We start from the raw sequence: 20,995 nt of genomic DNA on the forward strand, positions 1-20,995 counted from the left end.
CAGACTGCCCCTGCGCTGCCATGTGTCACACAGCAACAAAAAGGAACAGAAAATAAGTGGGAAGGTTCAGCCTCTACTGCCATACCACTGACCTACTGCCTCTGACGTTCTGGGCCAACACAATAAAAAAGATGGCTTTATTTTAGGAGCAGCCCATGTATACTAATCTCTCATCTAAGACTCTTCAGTTAATAGAAGGTAAAATGATTTCTAATACTGAGGACATTTTTCTAGTGTCTGTTCTTACAATTATAAAATACTCCATTTCATTTTTCTTTTCTCATCTCACTAGTGGTAACACAAAGTGTTTTCATGAAGAAGGCTGAGATTTAGGGAAACAGCATTTTTGATGATAATTAATTCACCAGATTTCAAATGTTAAATATGCTGATGATGAAGGTGTACTTTAGGTGGTAGCTAAATAGATCCCTTAGTAGTGCTCAAGCTGAGAAGATAATCATAGCTATTGCTTATGTCTCTGTAAAAGCAGTGTCTCACACTCTTACAGTCTACAAAGGCAAACAAATATTTAGAGCTGCTAATTGTCCAGACTGTATGTGCTGGAAAACTAGATGTATTTGGAGTCAGATACTTGTTGACATTCAGCATGAATACCCTACTTTTCTGTACTGCTGTATAAGTACTCTGAACAGCAGAGAAGGAACATTCTTGTTCATTATTTCAAAAAGTAACAGAATCTCTGAGAAACCTTGATTGGCTTTGATATTTCTTTTCTTTTTCCTTTTTTTTTTTTCTAAGAATTCCTGTTGCCTCACAGTCCTTCGCTTTTACTTGCTAGAACATTAGGTTATCCACTCAATCTCAACAGCAAGATTAGATACAAGAGAAGAAATAAAAGGAGAAAGGAAAGACAGATTCATAAATAATCCAGAATGACTTTATCAGATTTATTGTTCATCCACTAAAACCATAAAAAGGAAAATATATTAGCTATGAACTGTTACTATGTGTTATGAGTCGTTTGGGATTGAAAATCACTATTTAGGATTAAAACTCCATGTAAATTCTTATTTAATCTAGCATCTATCCCTCACATTATTTTATCTGTCTAGTGATTATCACGTTGATACTAGTATATCTTAAACATATGAACATTATGTTGATATATGCTCTGTTTCTGAAAGGTAGCAGGAGAAAATAGTCTCCCTTATGTTTGGTTATCTTGCTAACACTGCTAAAGGCTGACTACTGATTTGTACTGCAGCACACTGCTGGTAGCTTCTACTTAACTGAAGACTGAAAAAGCAAATGTCTTTTACGCATACTTAAACGAGAGCTTTTATGTGATACATTTTTGCATACCAATTCTAATACTGCTTGCATTTTACAACCTCGAATTCCTTGTTCTGATCTGCCTGTACTCTGTGAGTGAATGTGCTCACGCTTATCATTGTTATCCACAGTCTGACCTTTCAAAGGTTTTGTGTCTCAGATCACACTCTGTTCAGTACCATCTATTGAAAGAAATCAACGATGCATTCAAAATTAAGGGACACTTTGTGAATACTCCTTTTACGCAGATAGAATGAAAACATTAGATCCTGTTAAGGCACTGCCCAACGGAATAAAGCAAGTCATAGCCTGAATACAATTAGGACAGGGCAAAGTGCTCTTCAGCTTCCAGTCTGCAAGGGAGCTCTCACTGCCCAAGGGGACGATACCATTTCTTTCTGGAAGAACAAGATTACCTAGAGAATGATAAGGCCCTGTGAATTAAAAGCTGGTTATCCCTTGGCTCTCCATGAGTGTATAAATAAACAAAAATGTGTGACAAATATGGAACCTCGCCTCAACCCAAAAACCTCTCTGGACAGGGCTCTCTCCTGTCCAATGAGCCCCTGGGCCCAGGTCTGAGGGGAGGCAGACCCTACTAACCTCGTTTATGCACTTGTGTGCCAACACTTACTGTATGATTAGTTTATTTCTGTATATACACTGGATACTTGCCACTGACATTTGGTCAGATCTCAGCTTTTGTTTTGGTAAGAAAGACTGAAAGTGTTTATCTGTGAAAGTGTTCATGTCATGCACTGCTAAAGGATTGACAAAATCTCCAAAGAACACTGGAGAGAAATGAGACAAAATTTAAAGACTTTAAGGATATCTAGTGACATTTGCTGGCTCTTTAAAGCAATATTTTAATAATATAGTGGCATCATAAAGCCTAATCATAGTAAGAAGTCTTGAAAGTTCTGTATGTACAGCTCAAAAACATAAACAATCATTTCACAATTACTGCTTCTGTATATAACTGTATCATTTGTACAGGCATGAGATCATTTCTAGTTGTTCAGTTTGAGTTAGATAAACTGTTGTTTGGGACATAGAACCAGTCAGTTCCTAGAATCAGCTGATAAAAGCAGAGGTCCAAAGCTGAAATGGTATGATGTATATTTAAATGCAAAAATATAAATTAGCAGAAAAATTACAGTACGATTTATATGAGGATTTAAGCAAAGCATCAACCTGATGGAAAAAATATTAAGATATAAATTACTATTTTAAGTATTCTACCTTACTTTTTTGGATGTCTTAATGAGATTTATAGTTTTAATTAGAATACTAACCCGCAAATAACCATATTTCAATATGTAGACATAGCAATGCTCCGTGAGAGGCAAAGATTCTGCTAGAGCAAAATGATTGTTTTTTACATCTATTCTACCCTTAACTTGCAGTGGGGTAAACAGTTATGTAAAACGAAAACCAATAATGAATCTTTGACTTCCTGTAAGAGTTCACAGTTTAAGGCCTTTCTTTTAAAAAGCCCTTTACTAATTAAAAAATAAAAATAAAAAATAAAAAGTAAAAGAATTGTTCTTTCAATTTCTTAGAATTGTAGAATGGCTTGGGTTGGAAAGCCCTCAAGTTTCATCAAGTTCCAACTCCTATGCCACAAGCATGGTTGCCAGCCACTAGATTAAGCAGTAGATTAGATTTTCCAGGACACCATCCAATCTGGCCTTAAACACCCCCAGGGACAGGGCATCCACAACCTATCTGTTCTAGTACCTCATCACTCTTTCTGCATAAAACTTCCCTGACATCTAATCTAAGTCTTCCCTCCTTTAGTTAAAAACTATTCCCCTTTGTTGTATCACTATCTACCCTTCCAAAAGTTTATTTCCCTCCTGTTTACAATCTCCCTTTAAATACTGGAAGGCCACAATGAGGTCTCCCCACAAATTTCAATTTTCCACGCTGGAGAAACACAGTTCCTTCAGCTTGTCTTTAGATGAGAGGTGCTGTAGCCCTTTAACCATTTTCATGGCCCTTCCTCTGGACCCTCTTCAAAAGCTCCACATCTTTCCCGTATGGGGACCCCAGTCCTGGACACAGTACTCCAGCTGGAGCCCCACAAGGGCAAAGTAGAGGGAGACAATCACCTCCTTCTCTGATGGCTACCTCTCTTCTGATGGGAACCCAGGATGTCATTGTCTTTCTGGGATGCAAATGCATACTGCTTGCTCAATTTGTGAGGCTTTAGGAGCATAATTTCACAAGTATTTTGATTGAAGGGTAAAATGATTTTATACACAATGTGTTTCTGTATTACTCAGATTGTGATACAAAAGTCTGTATTGCACAAGGGTATGGCAGCAACGTTTTGAGCCCTTGCTCCAGAAGCTGGAACACTGGCAGCTGACTGCTTAGGCTGTGTTGAAGTGAGTGGGTTATTTTTGCTCATCCAAAAGACATTACCCTTTCAAGCGTAGTTTCTCATCATCTGCTGAGTCATGTTTGTTTTCATGCAGATCACTGTCAATATTGATGAATTCATCCTCCTGGAAAACAGATCAGTACCGACACTGTGAGAGGGATGCGTGGTTGTTAAGAAACATGTGAAAAACAGAGATCCCCTTGGGCAGATGGCTGAAACAGTCACAAGACCTTCCCCTTCTGCACTGAGTGCACAGCTCCATCTCTTCTGTCTGCCACCAACACTGTGATAACTAGTAGGCAAATGTGGTAGTTAAACTGTGACTGCCAACTCACCAGTGTTCTGAGTTACAAACTTTCCCAAGCCTTCCACATGATTTTGAAATAGGAAACGAATGAAAAAATAAATAAATAAAACAAAACAAAACAAAAAAACCAATCACCTTCCGGTGTTATTTGGAGCTAAAGAGGCATCTATATGAAGCAGTGTGAATGCTACAGGTGGGGGTGGTATAGCTGCCTACAAACTAGCTCACTAGCACTTCCAATGGCTGACCACTAGTTTGGCTGTTTTTCTCTTTGCAAGTCTTTGATATGGTGGAATGGAAATTTTATGTGTTGAAAATGGTTAAATTCTAGAGAGTCATTGCTTTAAAAATTCAGCAAAGCAAATTAATTTATTCCCAAGAAAAGTTACTGGGAAAGGATTTTATTCCTGGTAACAGAAACCTGAAATTTGGCCAGACAGCACATTTTTGCCCCTATAATCCACATAAATCTGGCTTGTAATACAGGCAAGTTTTAAATAACCAGAGTGTGATCTTGTCCACAGGGACACATACAATATTTGTACCTTTCCCTTCCTTCTGGCTTTGTTGTGCTCCTGGCATGGTCTGAGGGCTGGGCACTGGCTGGCACTGTGGGCAGGAGGGCAGAATGCTGGGTTTGTGAGGTATGTAAAAACAGGCACTTAGAATCTTACTCTTCTTAATGCATCCCAGAATGCCATTGGCCCTCTTGGCCACGAGAGCACACTGCTAGCTCATGGTCAACCTGTCATCCCCCAGGACACCTGGGTCCCTGGCTACAGAGCTCCTCCCCAGCAGCTCATCCCCCAGCCTGTACTGGTGCATGCAATTATTCCTCCCTATGTGCAAGACTCTACACTTGCTTTTGTTAATTTTCATCCGGTTTCTGACTGCCCAGCTCTCCAGCCTGTCCAGGTCTTGCTGAATGGCAGCACAGCCTTCAGGCGTGTCAACCAATTCTCTCAACTTCGTATCATTATCAAACTTGCTGAGGGTGGCCACTATCCCCTCATCAAGGTCATTGATGAAGATGTTGAACAAGACTGGACCCAGCATGGACACCTGGGGGACACCGCTGGTTACAGGCCTCCAACAGGACTCTGCACCACCAATGACAACACTCTGTACTCTGCCAGTCAGCCAGTTCTCAACCCACTTCACTGTCCACTCGTCTATCCCACAAATCCTTAGCTTTATAATATAAAAGGATGTCATGGGAGACAGTATCAAATGCCTTGCTGAAATCAAGGTAGACTACATCCACCGTCCTCTCCCTATCCACCCAGCCAGTGACAACATCATAGAAGGCCACCAGGTTGGTCAAGCATGACCTCCCCTTGGTGAGACCATGTTGGCTACTTTGGCCTTTACCCAGAAGCATATTTCACTTCTGTCAGCAGGCTTAGCATAAAATCCAGAAACTGTTTCTGTTTCATACCTGGATCTTCCCTTGTCAGGGAAATATTGACATTTCCTCCTGTACCTCATTACTCACTTTAAATTTCTAATCTTACCTTGTACTATATATGTATATATGCAGTCTAAGGCAGTTTCTTATCAGGAAGATTATAAAGCTCCTTTTCATCTCATTTTGTGCTCTTACATGTTCTGGCTAGTTCCCATTTCTCCGCCAAAATGTCAGTGCTGCAGCATGCATTCAGCTCTGTCACACTTGGTGGACATCCCTGCAGAGTCTGGGAGACATGTGGCTTCACAGATGCCTCTGTGAACTGGCTTGGTGACACTCAGAAGCCCACCAGGTGCCTGTCTCACCTGTTTGTATGTACCTTGGTGCTCTTGGTAGAGCCTATGGTGGCACCTGCAGCCAGGCAGCAGTTCTTGTTGGGACTCTTTGGCATTTAAAGGCAGGACAGAAAACGAATGATGCAGTGCAGCCTAGCTGCTTTCCTACCTGCTTTTTTTAGCAGCCAGCCTGAGCAATGTGAATAGCTGTGTGCTCCGTGGTGTCTGAAAAATTCTGCAAAGGCACACGCTGTGTTTCTGAGTACATACTGGCCTGTACTGGGCAAAGTGCTATACTCTAGGTCGGAAATGTCCCAGCAGGGCTGACCTGTGAGGGAGTTAAACTTTTCTATGTTACAAGTATTTGTAGCAGCCTTGTTCTGCAGGCTGCTTTTTGTATGCCATAGTATTCCCTGGAGCAGGACCCTGCCTTCAGAATGGCTCTTCTGCCCATCCTAGGACTTTGCCGTTTCACTGACAGTTCTGGTGAGCCCTCCATTAGCATCTCTCAAGAAGCATCTGATAGGCAAAGCTGACAAAGGATGGACACGTGGCCAGTGATTAAAATGGCACACAGGAGACATGGAAACTCCTATTCACTCTCCTACCACAAATCCCACAGGGATGCAGATGTAAAGCTATGTGGAACTGTGCTCTAAGGTATGGACATATTTTCCATAAACTTCATTTCTGTCTTTCTTTGGTAGCTATTATTAAACAACGTAAATCTGAAAACGCAGATGCTGAATTGTTATTTTTTGGTAGCTGAAAGCAGTCCTCCCAGTAGCTGCAAAAGACTGACTTCTTTCCTGCGGGATAGAGAGTGCAGAGGTTATAGAAATATCATTTTTTCCTGGGCTTAACTTCTCATATGTTTTTGCATCTGTAGGGAGAAAAATCTTGGGCCTACTTTATAAATCAGGAATGTATTGCCTTCTGTGTTGAAGAGCTATGCTTCCAATTTTGTAGATAACTGAGATCCTTATGGCACCCTGTCCTTTCCCTAGACTGCAATGTGATAATTACGTCCCACACCTCCTTCTTCTCTCTCCACCACTGTCCCCATTGCATCTGATTCACATGTGGCCAAAGCCAAACAGTACCTTCCTGTTCCTTGCCCCCATGCTGCTGTGTCATCCTAAGGCAGGGAGTACCCCTGGACCACCCATCACCTGCATCAAGGTTCTTTAAATCCGTGAAATACATTGGTACAATAAAGCTTCCAGGCAGTGAAAGCTGGGAAAATTGTTTTCAAGTATTCATCTTGAGAATATCACTTTTTTGTCTTCTTCTTTTTTTTTTTAATTCAGTGATTTTTACCTTTATAAAAAGCATCAGCCTGTCTTTTTACATTGTTTATGATGCATTTTAACAGATCCAGAATATTATGCTAATCCTTATGGTCATAAATACTGTCTTAGATGTATGTTAAAAAGAAGAAAATCTGAAATCAAAGGTCATGTTGTACCTTACTCCATGCAGAGGCACAGTGGAAAGAGAGAATGGCTCCAAATCCTTTCCAAAAGGCTTCCAAAACATTTAGTTTGGACAAATGTAATTTCAGATTTGTGGAGGTGGTGGTCCTTGTTAAGGTTAACTCACGGGCTGTGTGAAGGACATAGACTTCAGCCACTAAGGGGCACAGAAAGCCTGTTCTGATTTGCTCCAAAGCCCTCATGTAAGCTTTTCTCTCATAGGATGTGCTATGCCTATGAAAGTGTCAGTGTGGGTACACATATCTCTGGTATGTTTGTAAAGAGTACTGACTTAACATGTCAGCTGAACAGTTTCAGTTGGAAATTGGTTTCTCTGGTTTAAAGAGGGTATGGTAGAAGGAGCTGAACCTTCCTGCCAATATTCCAATACAATACATACTGTCGCCGTGTGACAGATGGCAGCAGAAGGACAGTCTGAGAAAATGGTGTCTGACATGGAAGTGTATATGAAGCAAAGGTGTGTCATTAAATTCCTGCAAGTGGAAAAAACTGCACCCACTGACATTGACAAACATTTGTGGAACATTTAAGGAGACCAAACAGTAGATGCGAGCTCAGTGAGTCAGTGGGTGGTGCATTTCAGCAGCGGCATCAGAGCTGTGAAAGAAAAACCATGTTCCAGATAGCCACGCACAGCTGGCACGCCATGAAATCTAGGAGTGTCCACCAGCTCATCTGGACATATCAGTGGATTTTGATCAGGGAACTGTGTACAGAGTGGAATATTGGCTTCACTGCACTAGAAATGATAGCAGTACCTTTGGAATATCATAAAATTTGCTCCAAGTGAGTCCTACAGATGGGAACACTGGAACAGAAAGAACACTGTATGCAAGTTTGTTAGGACCTATAGGACCAGTACAAGGTGACAGTTTCCTGAATCACATTGTCACTGGTGACAAGTTGTGCTGTCACCGCCATGAGCTGGAGTTCAAACACCAGCCTGAGGGAGGAGAGGAAAGAAGATGTTCAAGACACAGGCCTCAGTGGGTAAAGTGATGTGGATTGTGTTCTGGTTAGGAAAGGGGTGATCCTTCTGGATTTCCTGGAATCCAGACAAGCCATCGACTCTGATCATTATGTTGTGATGCTAGATAAGCTGTTGGCTTGAACTTCCAGAGTCAGGACAGAGAAGACAGCTTTTCTCTTGCAATGTGATAATGCCAGGCCCCATATCATTTGAAGCACCAAGAAGCACATTGCCAATTTTGGATGTCCTGTCACTCCCACTGTACTATTTGGATTTGTCATCTTCTGACTTCCATCTGTTCAAACCAATGAAAGATGGGCTGTGTGGGCAACAATTTCCTAGCAACTATTCCACTGTAGCAGCTGTGAAACGTGGTTCACTTCCACTGGTGCAGATTTTGACAAGTGCAGCATGCAGGCTCTTGTTCATTACTGCCAAAAAATGCATAGCTAATGGTGGTGACTATGTTGAAAAGTAGAGTTTTGTAGTTCAGAGTTTCCTCTATCAAACAGATTTACTGTGCTTTTTGTAACTGTTGTAGTTTCCATGGAAATAAACAGAATCACAGAATCACCAAGAAAGGACCTCCAAGACCATCCAAGTCCAACCATCCACCTACAACCAATATTTCCCCACTAAACCATGTCCCTTAGTACAACATCTAAATGTTTCTTGAACACTTCCAAAGACAGTGACTCATGGATCTGATCAAATATGTACATTTTTAGGCTCATATGACTTCCAAAATTCTGTGCATACATAAATTCCTATTTTACTGTGGACTGTTAATGGGACTAAGGACTGATCATTCTTCAAGTGCCACTGCATAAACAGAAGACATCACTTTCAGAGTGACTTCTAGAAATCGAGCTTTCATTGACTGCCACGATTTGTTGTTGGTTTTTTTTTTTTTTTTTTTTTTTTAATCAGTTTGTAACAATTCTGAAAGTTCATTTATTCCATTCTTTGGATGCTTTCCTTCTTGCTGATTTTTTGAAGAGGCAGATATAGACATTGTCTACTATGTTCCTCTCCTAGGATCTCGCATTCCAGTCCAGTTTTCAGGACTTGTGTATCAGGTGATACCTTCTATCATAACAAAGTTGGAATCACTTCAGCTTTGAGAGACGGGAGGAAGGCAGACTCATTTCTCTGGCAACATGAATTTTCTGCTCCTGTTCATATGCAAAACTCATTGAAAGAAAGAAAGAAAGGGAACTCCAACACCAGGAAAGTTCTATTTCTTAAATGCGACTTCAGATACCATCATCAAACTTGGAAACTTTACTACAAATCAGGAATGTATATATACATAAAGTTTTTACCAAGAATTCAGGGAAACAGATTATTTCTTGATTATGGGTGTAAAATTAATGAATGATACTAGAAAATATCTGCTTTTGGAAAAAAAGGAAGTTTTATTTAAAAATGACTCCCATCTTCATAGTTACCTACTCACTGTAGATTTAGACAGTCAAAAATAGACATGTTTATGAAGTCATTAGTATTGCTTTTGTACTGTATTCTCTTCCTTTTTTTCTTTGCTCAGTCACTAGCCAGAGCTGTTGTCCTCGGATTGTGTTTTTCTGAAATTTCCCATGTAGGGGATGCATAGATATTTGATAATATGTCTGTCCTGACTGAAAGACAGCATCAATAACAAATTGTGTTTCCAGGTTCTCTGTTCTCAACTTCTCAGGAGAAAACCATCGAATCATAGATTGGCCTGTGTTGAAAAGGACCTCAATGATCATCTAGTTCACTTCTCTCAAAATACTTCTGTAGCAACTCTTTATCAACAATATTTCCTCTGAATACCATTTATGATGCCTATTTTGCATCTAGCATGAAGCCAGACACTAGAAAAATTCTTTTTTCAGAATCTTATGAGGTATGTCAGATTTCTGTATTTTTTTCCTTAACTTATTTCAGAGAAAAAAAAAAGGCTTCCGTGTCAGTTTACAAAAATATTTGTCTTGGATATAACAGCCACTCACACTGAACTTGCTGTTAAGGAATTTATACCAGGCTGTTCAAAAACCTGCATTTTTTTTCACCTCTCAAAAGAAAATAAGCTAGAAGCTTACCTGATTAGTATGTACATTTTTCTCACTTTCAGAATTCTCAGTTCTCTGTGAATTGTCTTGAATATCTTCCCAATTTACAGTGTCAGTGTCTTCATTGTCATTCTGGGATATAACAGGGCCAGAAATAGTGTCAATTCAAATCAAAAGCCAAAGCCTTTCTTATGCTTAGTGAGAACTGTTTTATTCTATGATTTCTCAACTTCCATGTTTCACTTTACTCGTACAGAAGAACGCAAAACTCTATATAAAATGCAGGTGTTTATATCCATGCACTGCTACACAATGTTGTGTTGATTGTGAACAGAACTCAGCTAGTGTCACTCTGCTGTTTTCTCAGCCTAAAGCAGCGTTTCTACTCATTGCCTCAGAACTTGTTTAACACACTAACAAAAATGTGTCCTTCCCATTACAACAAAATGGCTTATTTGGGTCTGCCTCATGTTGTCAGCATTTTTTTTTCAAGGCAATGCTATCTGTCAATGCCTGCACAGCAAATGTGTACAATGTTTTATCATGTATTTCAATTGCTTCTGGAATAAAGCTCAGGAGTGTCTTTAAAGGCAGCAGTTAGCATTGTTACATTAGTTCTCTGCCATATGCCTTTTATTAATGTGTACCAATTGTCTGTACTTTTCTGCCAGTCCTAACAAGTTCCACTATTTCTACACAATTTTATTTTGAAGATGAGTTTTCTCTTTTCTTTCCTTTCCTTCCTTTCCTCCCTCCCTCCCTCCCTCCCTTCCTTCCTTCCTTCCCTTTCTTTTTTCTTCTTTTTTTTCCTTACTTTCTATCGAACAGTCATTTCACTGTGTTCTATTAAATGAAGTATTGCATTATTTAAATAGTAAAAAACAGTAAATTATCTACATTTAATCTTCTAAGAAAATGAATGTTTTCAGATGAACAATACGAAATAACCTTAATCATAGTAAATTATGATAAATGCAGAAAATAACAATACTTCTATACAAACTAAATTTTGCCTTTGAGCAGAAACATGAATTTAAAAGCAACCACAACTTTCAGTAACGTTTTTCTTAAAGATGGCCTAACTTCACAAAAAAGTGTCAGCAAAAGTGTTTCTAGAACTGAGAGAAGAGGAAGGCATCACAAAATCCATCTGTTCGCTTGCCATGGCTTTAAGAAACTAAATGCTAACACATAGTTTCCATTCTTTCTCTTGAGGAAAGAAATTTTTTTGTGCTCCCTTTGAAGAGCAGCGTTTCTTTTTGAAAGAGCGCCTCTGTTACTCCTCTGTCTTGTAATTAAGCCGTCTTAAACGTTTCCTATAGCAAGACATGCATCCCATGTTTGAAGCCTCTACTGAACACTCCCTACAGCTGAAAAAAGCAAGAGCAATTCTTAACTCTGGGAATTAAATTTTATATATAAGAAATACCACATGGAACTGTGAAGTTGAAGTGATGCAGTTCTATAACTGATAAACACAAAACAGAATGTTCTCCCTGAAGATTTCAGCACTTGTTACTGAGAGCAAGAAAAGGCAGATTTCTTAGGATTTTTGTTCAAGAACAAGTGAAAAGCAGAAAGTATGTTGATTACTGTCTTCAGACAAAATGCACAGAATAATTTTTGTTGGAAAAAACTCTAGAAGTTGCTTTGTCCAACACTGTTCTCAACTACACGTCACAGAAAAGTTTAATTTATAGAGTGATTAAAATATATGAATGCATGTGCAATATAGTAGACGACATTGTTGCTGAAACTCTAAATAGCCTGCACATTGAACGATAGCAATGTATTATTTTCTACAAGCTTATAAAGCACTCATTTCTGCCACATTCCAAATCTAGTAGGAACGGATTAATTACTATTGATAGCAAGATTAAGTCAGAGAGGTTTAGTAAGGGACTAAAAACAGTCTCTGAATGAGACTCATGAAACAATGCCATTTTAATGTATTGGCAAATAATCATCTTTCCTACTTCATATTTTAAATTTTGTTATCCTATTTGGTGAAAAAGCATATTATTTAAATGTTATTTGACCCTAGTTCTTGAAGAAAAAATAACTTATCAAATTTCTTATCAGAACAGCAATATTCAAGTGATAAAAAAGCACCATATTCTTTTTTTTTTTCTTTTTTTCATCTACTTTTGCAGAGTATTTTTGAGTCTACTGAAGATAATCTTCCACTAATAATGAACTGGTGTGTGTTTATCAACAGTTACTACATGTTACTGCCAGAGTACCCATCACAGAAAAACATCTGGTTCATTTGCTCAGTGTTTCCTTCCACTCACTTCCCCAGTAAGGTCTCCTGAATTTTATATTGTAACAGAAAACAGAATTTCAGACTCCAAAGTACATAGCACTGTAGCCTTGTTACAGCCACAGATACAGCACCGTACCAAGCCATTTCTGAATTCACTCAGTATACAGTGACACAAGGAAGCAGGAAGTTACTGCAAGTTGAATATGAAAATCGTCTTTCTGGAAGCATACACAGAAAAGGTTACAGATTTGGTTCATTTGTTTCGAGTTATAGCAAGTATGACCAGTATCAAACGAATTTCACATTCTACTGAACCTTTCCAATTGGAGTTTCCCACATGTAGAATATTTGATTAAATAGCAAATGCGTGGATTTATTTATCTTGTACTTATATGCAAAGTGCTCTTTCATGGTGAAACAGTTCTCTGTTCCTCAGATAAGCTGTTCGCCTTCTGAATAGCTACATTCTTTGAGCTCCTCGCCTATCTCCTCCTTGATTTTCTAGCGAGAGCTGTTCCCGGAAAGAGCTCAAACTCGCTTTCGGTTGCGCTTCTAGCAACTGCGCCCACTCCAGATGGTTTTCCACCCAGTCACATTGTGATTACAGCAGATTGGCTGTCTGCGCGTCTAAGGCAGTTGCTTTAACTGTTTTGCATTTAAAGGTGGATCATTAAATTAGCTTTTGAGATTACAATCGAAGTGCCTAAAGGAACTCAGTGCAAAAGAGAAGCAAATGGTTCAGAAGCAAATGTTTTAATTTGTGTTAGGTGGATTTCATAGATTGTTTTCAGTCAATCGAAATGAAACCACCTAGTTTACAGCTCAAATCTTAGCTATTTCAGTGCAATTTAAGACCATCCACCTGAGGTTTCCCTCTCCCTGTTCGTGAATTGTTTTTGATTAGCCAGTGTCACCTCTGTGAAAGATAGAAAATGAATTTTAAATACCGAGGGGAAACATTTCTAATAAATAATCACAGCGTTCACGTGTTGAAATGGGCTGCGAATTAAGCTCATCGACCTCTGAGTATGTAGTTTTTCTTTAAAAGCTCAAGTTGTCTGTTTTGAGACAGGCAATTGAAAGGCATCCTGAAATGCAGGATGAACAAGTTATAACGATGGACTGGCACAAGTGGCAGCCATTAAAAATAAATAGATTAAGTGCATGAGAAAGAGTAAGCAAAATCTAGGAAAAGTGAAAGAGGGAACATGTTTTTGAGAAGATAGCAAGGTGTGTACTGGGCACTCGTGGCATTCAAACTACCTACTGGTGGTCGGACAAGAATCCTTTTAGGATTTTACTTTATCTGAGCACAAAAGACCCTAGAAGTATGACTATCAGTATTTCCAGCAACGAACAGAGCAGTATATTTTTAGTTAAAATAAAGATAGCTTTGGAAATCAAGTTTGAAAAATGTGGGAAAACATCATATACTTCCCTGCCTGGGTCTGATGGTGGTATACAGTACAATGCTTTCATAAATTCCAAGGAAAATTGTAACAATAATGTCCATGAAATTGAAATATTTAACAGTTTGTATGCTCTTCATTAAACGATACAAAAATATTCAGGAAACTTCAGAGAACAGCAGTAAATACAGAGATAAATAAAAGACATTTTTAAGAGATATTGTAAGAATATATCCTTGTATGAAATGGATTATGAAAGTTGCCTACATTATGGCAGTATCAATGTCCTTATGCAGCATCAATAGAAGGCAGATAAAAGAGGGATCTTTCCTCAGGTAAGCTTCTTGAAAGCATGATGTACAAGGCTACAGAAACCAGTTCTGAGTACTTAATAAACTTTAACACCATCAATCAGACCTAGTGACCAATAAATATTTACGAGCTGCAATCTGCTCTTTGCATTGTATTTAGTTTATGTTTTAACACCAAGTTCCTCTGTGAGTCAGAGTGTTGTCTCACCTACCATTTCTTTGTATGAGCCAGCGCTTACTGCTCCTTGAGGGATTTATAATTCCTCGTTTAACGTCATCATTAACAGAGATCTGAATCACTGGAACTAATTAAGTAAAACATTTGCATCTTAAATTAGGATAAACACAAACTAGATACATAAAATCAAAATTTCAGGATTACTGTTATCAATTCTATGCTTGTCAGTAGGAAATACTTAGGGCAGCTGCAGTGAACCTGATCTACTGGGATGTGTCCCTGCCTATAGCAAGGGGGTTGGAGCTAGGTTATCTTAAAGGTCCCTTTCAACCCAAATCATTCTATGATTCTGAGATGATGATCCTCTAGCCAGTGCTATCAGAGATGTAAAACGAAGTAGGCTGAAAGCAAGGGATACACTAGTGTTTCTGCGTATTATGACGTTACTGTGGTTAATTGTAGGTACCTATTTCCTTCTCTATCTCATTTTCCTCAGAGTGAGTTACATGTTGAGTCAGATAAACAACATAAACATTTAGTCCTTCTGCTGTCCCAAGTGAGGAAAAACAAAAACACACACATAAAAACAAGCAAACAAACAAACATAAAACCTCACTCAAGGACCAGGATTCCCTAATGGATGGTCTCAATAACATGGCATTTGGATTATGTAAATCAGAGACTTCCAGGCTCATGCAAACTTCTGCTGTGAGAAGGATAGGAGGCACCTGGGTTACCTGCACACTGCCCAGGTGAGGTACCTGCATAAAGCAGGAAACTACCAGTCACTCTTCTGTATTCCATAGAGGCTGCTGAAGAATGCAGTGATTTGGAGTTTGGGAAGATCAAGAGCACTCAGCACTGAGCTTGTGTACCTACGGAAGGACTCCTCTATGGGTTTGTATGCACAGATTTTGGAAGCTGGCTTAGGCCCCTGTTTGATGTGAAAATGAAGCCAAGATGATGCTCTCTCTTATCTCAACCATTCAAAATGAAGGACAGTGAGATTCACATTGCTTGTCTACATGCTCTGAAGTAGAAATGCAGTGAGGGCACTGTCATTACCCAAGAAAATGCCCTAATCACCAGGCCATCGTGTTATCACTCCCTTTCCTATTGAAACAGTCCCACTTACTGTGAATTATTAACTACTAATGGGAGTAGGCACTTGCCCCTAGCTCCCTCACATCCCAGATATTCCTCAACTGGCACATTATCAAATCAACCTTTTGTGTGTGTGCATCATATAGCCCAATGAATATTTAATTATTAGTACAAAATGCTTGTATGTCACTGGTGCTACATCATACTTAACATCCACAAATGTTCTTCTGTATTGGATATCACTGGCTGAAATTAACACCCACAGCATGCTGCCCTTCCTATTAGCTGGACTCTTGAGACAATGCAAGGATTGAAGGCTGTGGGGAAAGAGCAAGGAGTATTTTGTCATTGGAGTACTCTTCAGAGCCACAACTTCCTTGTCTGTTCTACTTTCAGAAATAAATAACAGTGAACTGGCCTGGCTGCAGATTCAGAAATTTCTGCTTGTTCCCACCCTGACATTCCTATGACAGTGCAAGAATGCCAAGCACTGAGAAACATTAAATAGTATTATTCTATGCTTCAGCTTTTGAAATCTGCATTTTTAAAATGTCTATTAACATTCCCTCCTGCGCATGATATGCAGAACCTTGTGTTGACTCCTTACCTCCACTCTGCATTCTTCTCTGAAGCAAAACATACAATTACATTACACTTACATTACACGTGGAAGAAAGATATGCCCTGCTATGATTATATGAATATTTTTCTTATGTTTTTAATGTACATTGCTTTACTCTCTGCTGCATAAAGTTGATGTTCTCAACAGAATTGTAAATCAGGTATCCTTGAGGAAAATAAAGCAGCATCAGTATAAGAGGAAAACTGGATGAGTTAGTTGTGAGACCTGTCAGCTTATCACATATTAACCAAGTCATGACACTTCTCAAAGATACCAGTATACCAGATAACAGATGGAGGGAGCAAGAGAAGCCTGTGTCAATTGTAGCTTTGTTTTTTTTTGGATAAAAGCTATGTATTCTGGCAGGATATCAGTGCAAAGCATGTAGAGTGTTTGTTCAGGGACTGAAGTAAGCATTGTTCATTGTTCTAAGTATATTCCCCACAAAACAAAGGAAACTTTGCTTACCTGGAAGGTCAAATTTTGCACTCCTGAGTAATCACGAGTGGTCTCCTTCAGCTCCATGTACCTATCAAGGACACAAGAGTTTTTGATGAATATTGAAATCTACTTGTAGCACTGGGCAACAGCAGCCAGAATCTGGTTAATCCATCCACGAGGTCTGTGACTACCTCTTGAAGACTAATTAAGTGGAGGGATTCTCAGGTTGCACTTGCTCACTTCTAGCTCCACCTTCTCTGCCTTGGACAGCCTCTTTTGGCCAGCATGTGAGACTGAATTCAATGTTTCTTGTGACAGGAAGAAAGAATTTCTGCATGCTCTGCAAGGTCTCTCTGGCATGTTGTCTATTCACATGGCTTCTTGCTTGGTGAAGCAAAAAATGAATGGAAAACAAAACTTTCTCCACCCACATCTTTATGACATCATTTTAGTTTTCATCTTTTTTTTCTTTTTTACACAGCTATTTTTAAGTCACCATTTCTGTGATGCTATCATGATTCTATTTTCATAGTCAATAAATATTTCATTTACAATAGAAACAACATAAAAGGAGCGATTGTTAAACCTTCAACAGATATCTGTTATGCATTTTTAGTTTGCATGACAAATCTTACTACACAGGATCATTTGGTTATCTGTCCTAACATTACTCACCTTTAAATGAAGAATTTCTTACTACATGTTTTCAAGATGATTTCCTGTACAGAGAAGCTATGTTCTTAGAACAGTTAGTGAGATCTCTTAAACTTTTTATTTTCCTATGGACTTCTCATTCACTATTAGTTCTCTGCAAATTCACTGAAAATGGCTCATTTACTGACACAAATCTCTGAAAAACTTTGAATAAATATATTTTTTGTCCTTAAGGAAAACAAAAATTCTCTTTCTTTGAGATACAACAACATATATTTATGTACTTGGTAGGTTCCTGAATTCATGATTTCTTTGTGGAAATTGAAAATGTTATGTGTTTTTCTTCTTCCTGTGAAAGACCAAAAAATATGTCCTGTTTTCGGAATAAAGGCACAATTGATTAGCATGGAAAAGAAGAATTAAGTGAAAAATAAGGTGATGCATCTCTCTGAGGAATCATCTATATGTGTTTTATTTATAATATAAAGCATGCTTCCAGTATATGGTCTCTGGATCTAACTACTGATTAAAAAGATGAGTAGTTTTTTTCCATGTTCAAATATGGAAAAACAGAATATATAATTAAGAATCTTTGGTGTCTCAGGTTTTGAAGTCAACGCTTCTTCCTATTTGTGTACACTTTGTGAATGGAGCAATTTCAGTGACTAATTGCCTCTTTCTGTTTGCACATATCTGGCAACAAAAATAGCTGCTAAAATCTTTAACAAGTTTGATATAATGTCCCTCTGATTACTGCATACCTCGGCTGTTTCTTTCTTCCTGCCTTCCTGCAAGTTTTGGAAATGCTTTTACTATCACAAGGAACATGACAGAGGAAATGTGGCACTGAGTCATTTTCAATCCAGACTTTTCAGTGATAAAATCTTGAGTCTGAACTCAGTTTTAAGTAAGTCCTACAGTAGTATCTTGATAAATACACAAGTGCTTTCTGCTGTTGTTTCTTTTCTGGCAACACATTAAATAATCTTTAAAACTGGTTCTTTTTCATTGAAGAAGTGTCAGGATTACAACGACTTGATCATTTCAGTGCTCTATATTCAAGATTACTCCTTTGAGTTATATTTTAGGTTAACAAACTCACAGGATATTGAAAGCAAGGTGTACCTTTGGACAAAGTACCACATAGTTAAACATATGTAAACTGGGAAAATTTCTGCTCAAATAGGCATGCTCAATTATCTTTATCCCAAAAAGAGGCAGAGGAGTCTTTATCTTTCCTTATTCACAAGAAGGGAATATCCTCTGGAACATAGCCCTGTGAGGTCTCTCAAAGTATCAGATTTTGCAGATTCCCTTTAATCCTAAATTCCTGATAACACTGTCCCTTCCTCCTTTCCTGGCTGAAGTTCTCAGAGGTTACAGACTTCCTGGTCTGAGTAATATACATGTTCCCACTTGTATGCGATCTGTTAGGTCTGTGTAGTAAATATAGACTTTTGTAACTAAAACTTTATTTGGTAAGAGTGTACAGACAGAGTGGAAAGAAATTTGCAACTTGTGAGAAAGGGCGATTCATTTGCAAGCCTCTGTGTAAGTGATTTTATTTGCAAAGGATCTTCAAGCTTCTTTTATCTCAAGGTGGGAACTGACTGATGATTTTTGCTGAGATCATTAAGCAGTCTACTAAATATATAATAGAATCATTGAATGGCCTGGGTTGAAAAGGACCTCAAAGAGGTATAGTTTCAACACCCTGCTGTGGGCAGGGTCACCATCCACTAGAGCAGGCTGCCCAGAGCCACATCCAGCCTTGTCTTGAATGCCTCCAGGGATGGGGCATCCACAACCTCTCTGGGCAGCTTGTTCCTTGTCCTGTCATTATCAACCCATATAAACAGCCATTCCTCCTCCTGTTTATGTGCTACCTTCAAGTACTGGAACACTGAGGTTTCCCCAGAGCCTTCTCTTCTCCAAGCTAAACAAACCCAGTTCTCTCAACCATTCTTCATAGGAGAGGTACTGCAGTCTGATCATCTTAGTGGCCCTCCTCTGGAACCATTCAAGAGCTCTGTGTCTTCCTTGTGCTGGGGACCCCAGGCCTGGACACAGTACTCCATATGGGCCTCTCAAGAGCTGAGCAGAGGAGGACAACCACCTCCATCTCCCTGCTGGCCATCCCTTTGTTAATGCAGCCCAGGATATAGTTGGCTTTCCAGGCTGCAAGCACACACTGCTGGCTCATGTCCAACTTCTTGTCCATCAGGACACCAAGTCCTTCTCCAGAGGGCTGCTGTCCAAGAGTTCTTCCCCCAGTCTGTATAAATACCTAGGACTGCCCCAGCTGACGTGCAGCATCTTGCACTTGGTCTTGTTGAACCTCATTAAGTTCACATGAGCCCACTTCTCCAACCTGTCTGGATGGCTTCCCTTCTCTTCAGTGTTATATACTCAAGATCTTCCCTTTGATGACTTGCATGAAGTTGATTAAATACTTGAATGAAGACATAGATTTAATGAAACAATTATTTGAAACTTATCACATCCTGCAATTCTAGTTGTTAAAAAAATTGGACAAAATTGTGATTCCTATAGCTAAAAGATGACACTGAAGACCTGGATTTTTAGAGTGACTAAAATGCCAGTGATTTAGCATTTTAAAGTGCTGAAATGATGCACGTTGCCAAAATTAAACTGACTTGGAAGCATTTACAATTGGAGAACTGCTTTCTAAAAGCTTCATTAATAAACTTTAAGTTCAGATCCAATGTTTCTGTGTGATTTATAGTCAGTAGAACCACAATCTCACATTGTTTGTATTCAGGACTCCTCTTTCTTACAGAAAAAGTAGTAAAAACCCTAACATTTTTGCTCCGTCTTCTGTATAGATAAGATTTATATTTTTCCCTGTGGGCTTCCTCCTAGTGGAGGTAGTTCATTCTATTTGAAGTCATAAATTTGATTTTCCTGGGGGATTCTTACTCCTTTATCTAATGGTAAAAGCTTATTAATTTGTTGAATTAATGCTGATATTTTCCATAGCACACCTTGAAAGTCATGAAATAAAAGCATTTTGTTGATTTAAAACAGTAATCTGAAAAAGGACTTCAATTGCACAAGTGTCAGAAATTAATTTCAACAAACTTTGAAATGTGAATCTTAACAACTTTGCAAGCAGCTGGCACAATGTGCTGTTGTTACTTCATCACAATTATGACTGAAACCCAGAAAATAGATAAACTTCAGGAAAGAAAAGATACTGTAAATTCTGTAGATTCTTTCCTCAAAAAAGATGAGAGATGTTTCCAGTAATCTCATGTATATTTATTAAGGAAGTAGAAAGTTCAAAATTCCCCTCCACACCCTGTAAATGTTTTCCTTGAATTCTAATACAGGTAAATGATAGCCAAGGTGTTGCTCGCAGGACAAGCTTTCAGCCCCAGCTAGTTTTGACTTCAACTAGCAGAGCCCCTGCTGTCCTGGCCTTTCACTGTACAGGCTCAAAAAGGCTTGACTTCCTGAGTCCCCCTCCGTGGCCTTTTCCTACACAGATTCACAAACATTTAAAATAAAAGATTATTTATTGAAGGAACAAGCAGAACAGGTGCAGGATTGCTTGTTGATAGGTGCATTAGCTGCAATTATGCTAATATATGAAAAGAGTGATATTCTGGGTACTTTTTACCAAGAAGTGAGGCACAGTGCCTACCAAGAGGCATTCTTGTCTTGGTGGGAAGAAGAGCAGCTTCCTATCTCTCCTCTCTTCTTCAGTCTCTCTTCCTGTCACTTCTCCAATC

The 20,995-nt window shown here is 38.9% G+C and overlaps 1 protein-coding gene across 1 annotated transcript in view; it reads right to left on the reverse strand.

Moving 5' to 3' along the window:
- Positions 1-16,670, reverse strand: part of SLC28A3 (solute carrier family 28 member 3) — a 38,865-nt gene extending 22,195 nt beyond the window's left edge. The window contains exons 1-3 of the mRNA XM_065745484.1: positions 16,614-16,670; positions 10,286-10,387; positions 3,724-3,806 (exon numbers count right to left, since the gene is read on the reverse strand). Coding sequence (XP_065601556.1) covers positions 3,724-3,806; positions 10,286-10,387; positions 16,614-16,670 — 242 coding nt within the window. The remainder of the gene's footprint in view (positions 1-3,723; positions 3,807-10,285; positions 10,388-16,613) is intronic.
- Between the last annotated feature and the right edge of the window lie 4,325 nt (positions 16,671-20,995).

The sequence above is a fragment of the Cyrtonyx montezumae genome, unplaced genomic scaffold, assembly GCF_038088225.1.
Source record: "Cyrtonyx montezumae isolate F1298 unplaced genomic scaffold, pur_monq_1.0 scaffold_36, whole genome shotgun sequence".
NCBI lineage: Eukaryota > Metazoa > Chordata > Aves > Galliformes > Odontophoridae > Cyrtonyx > Cyrtonyx montezumae.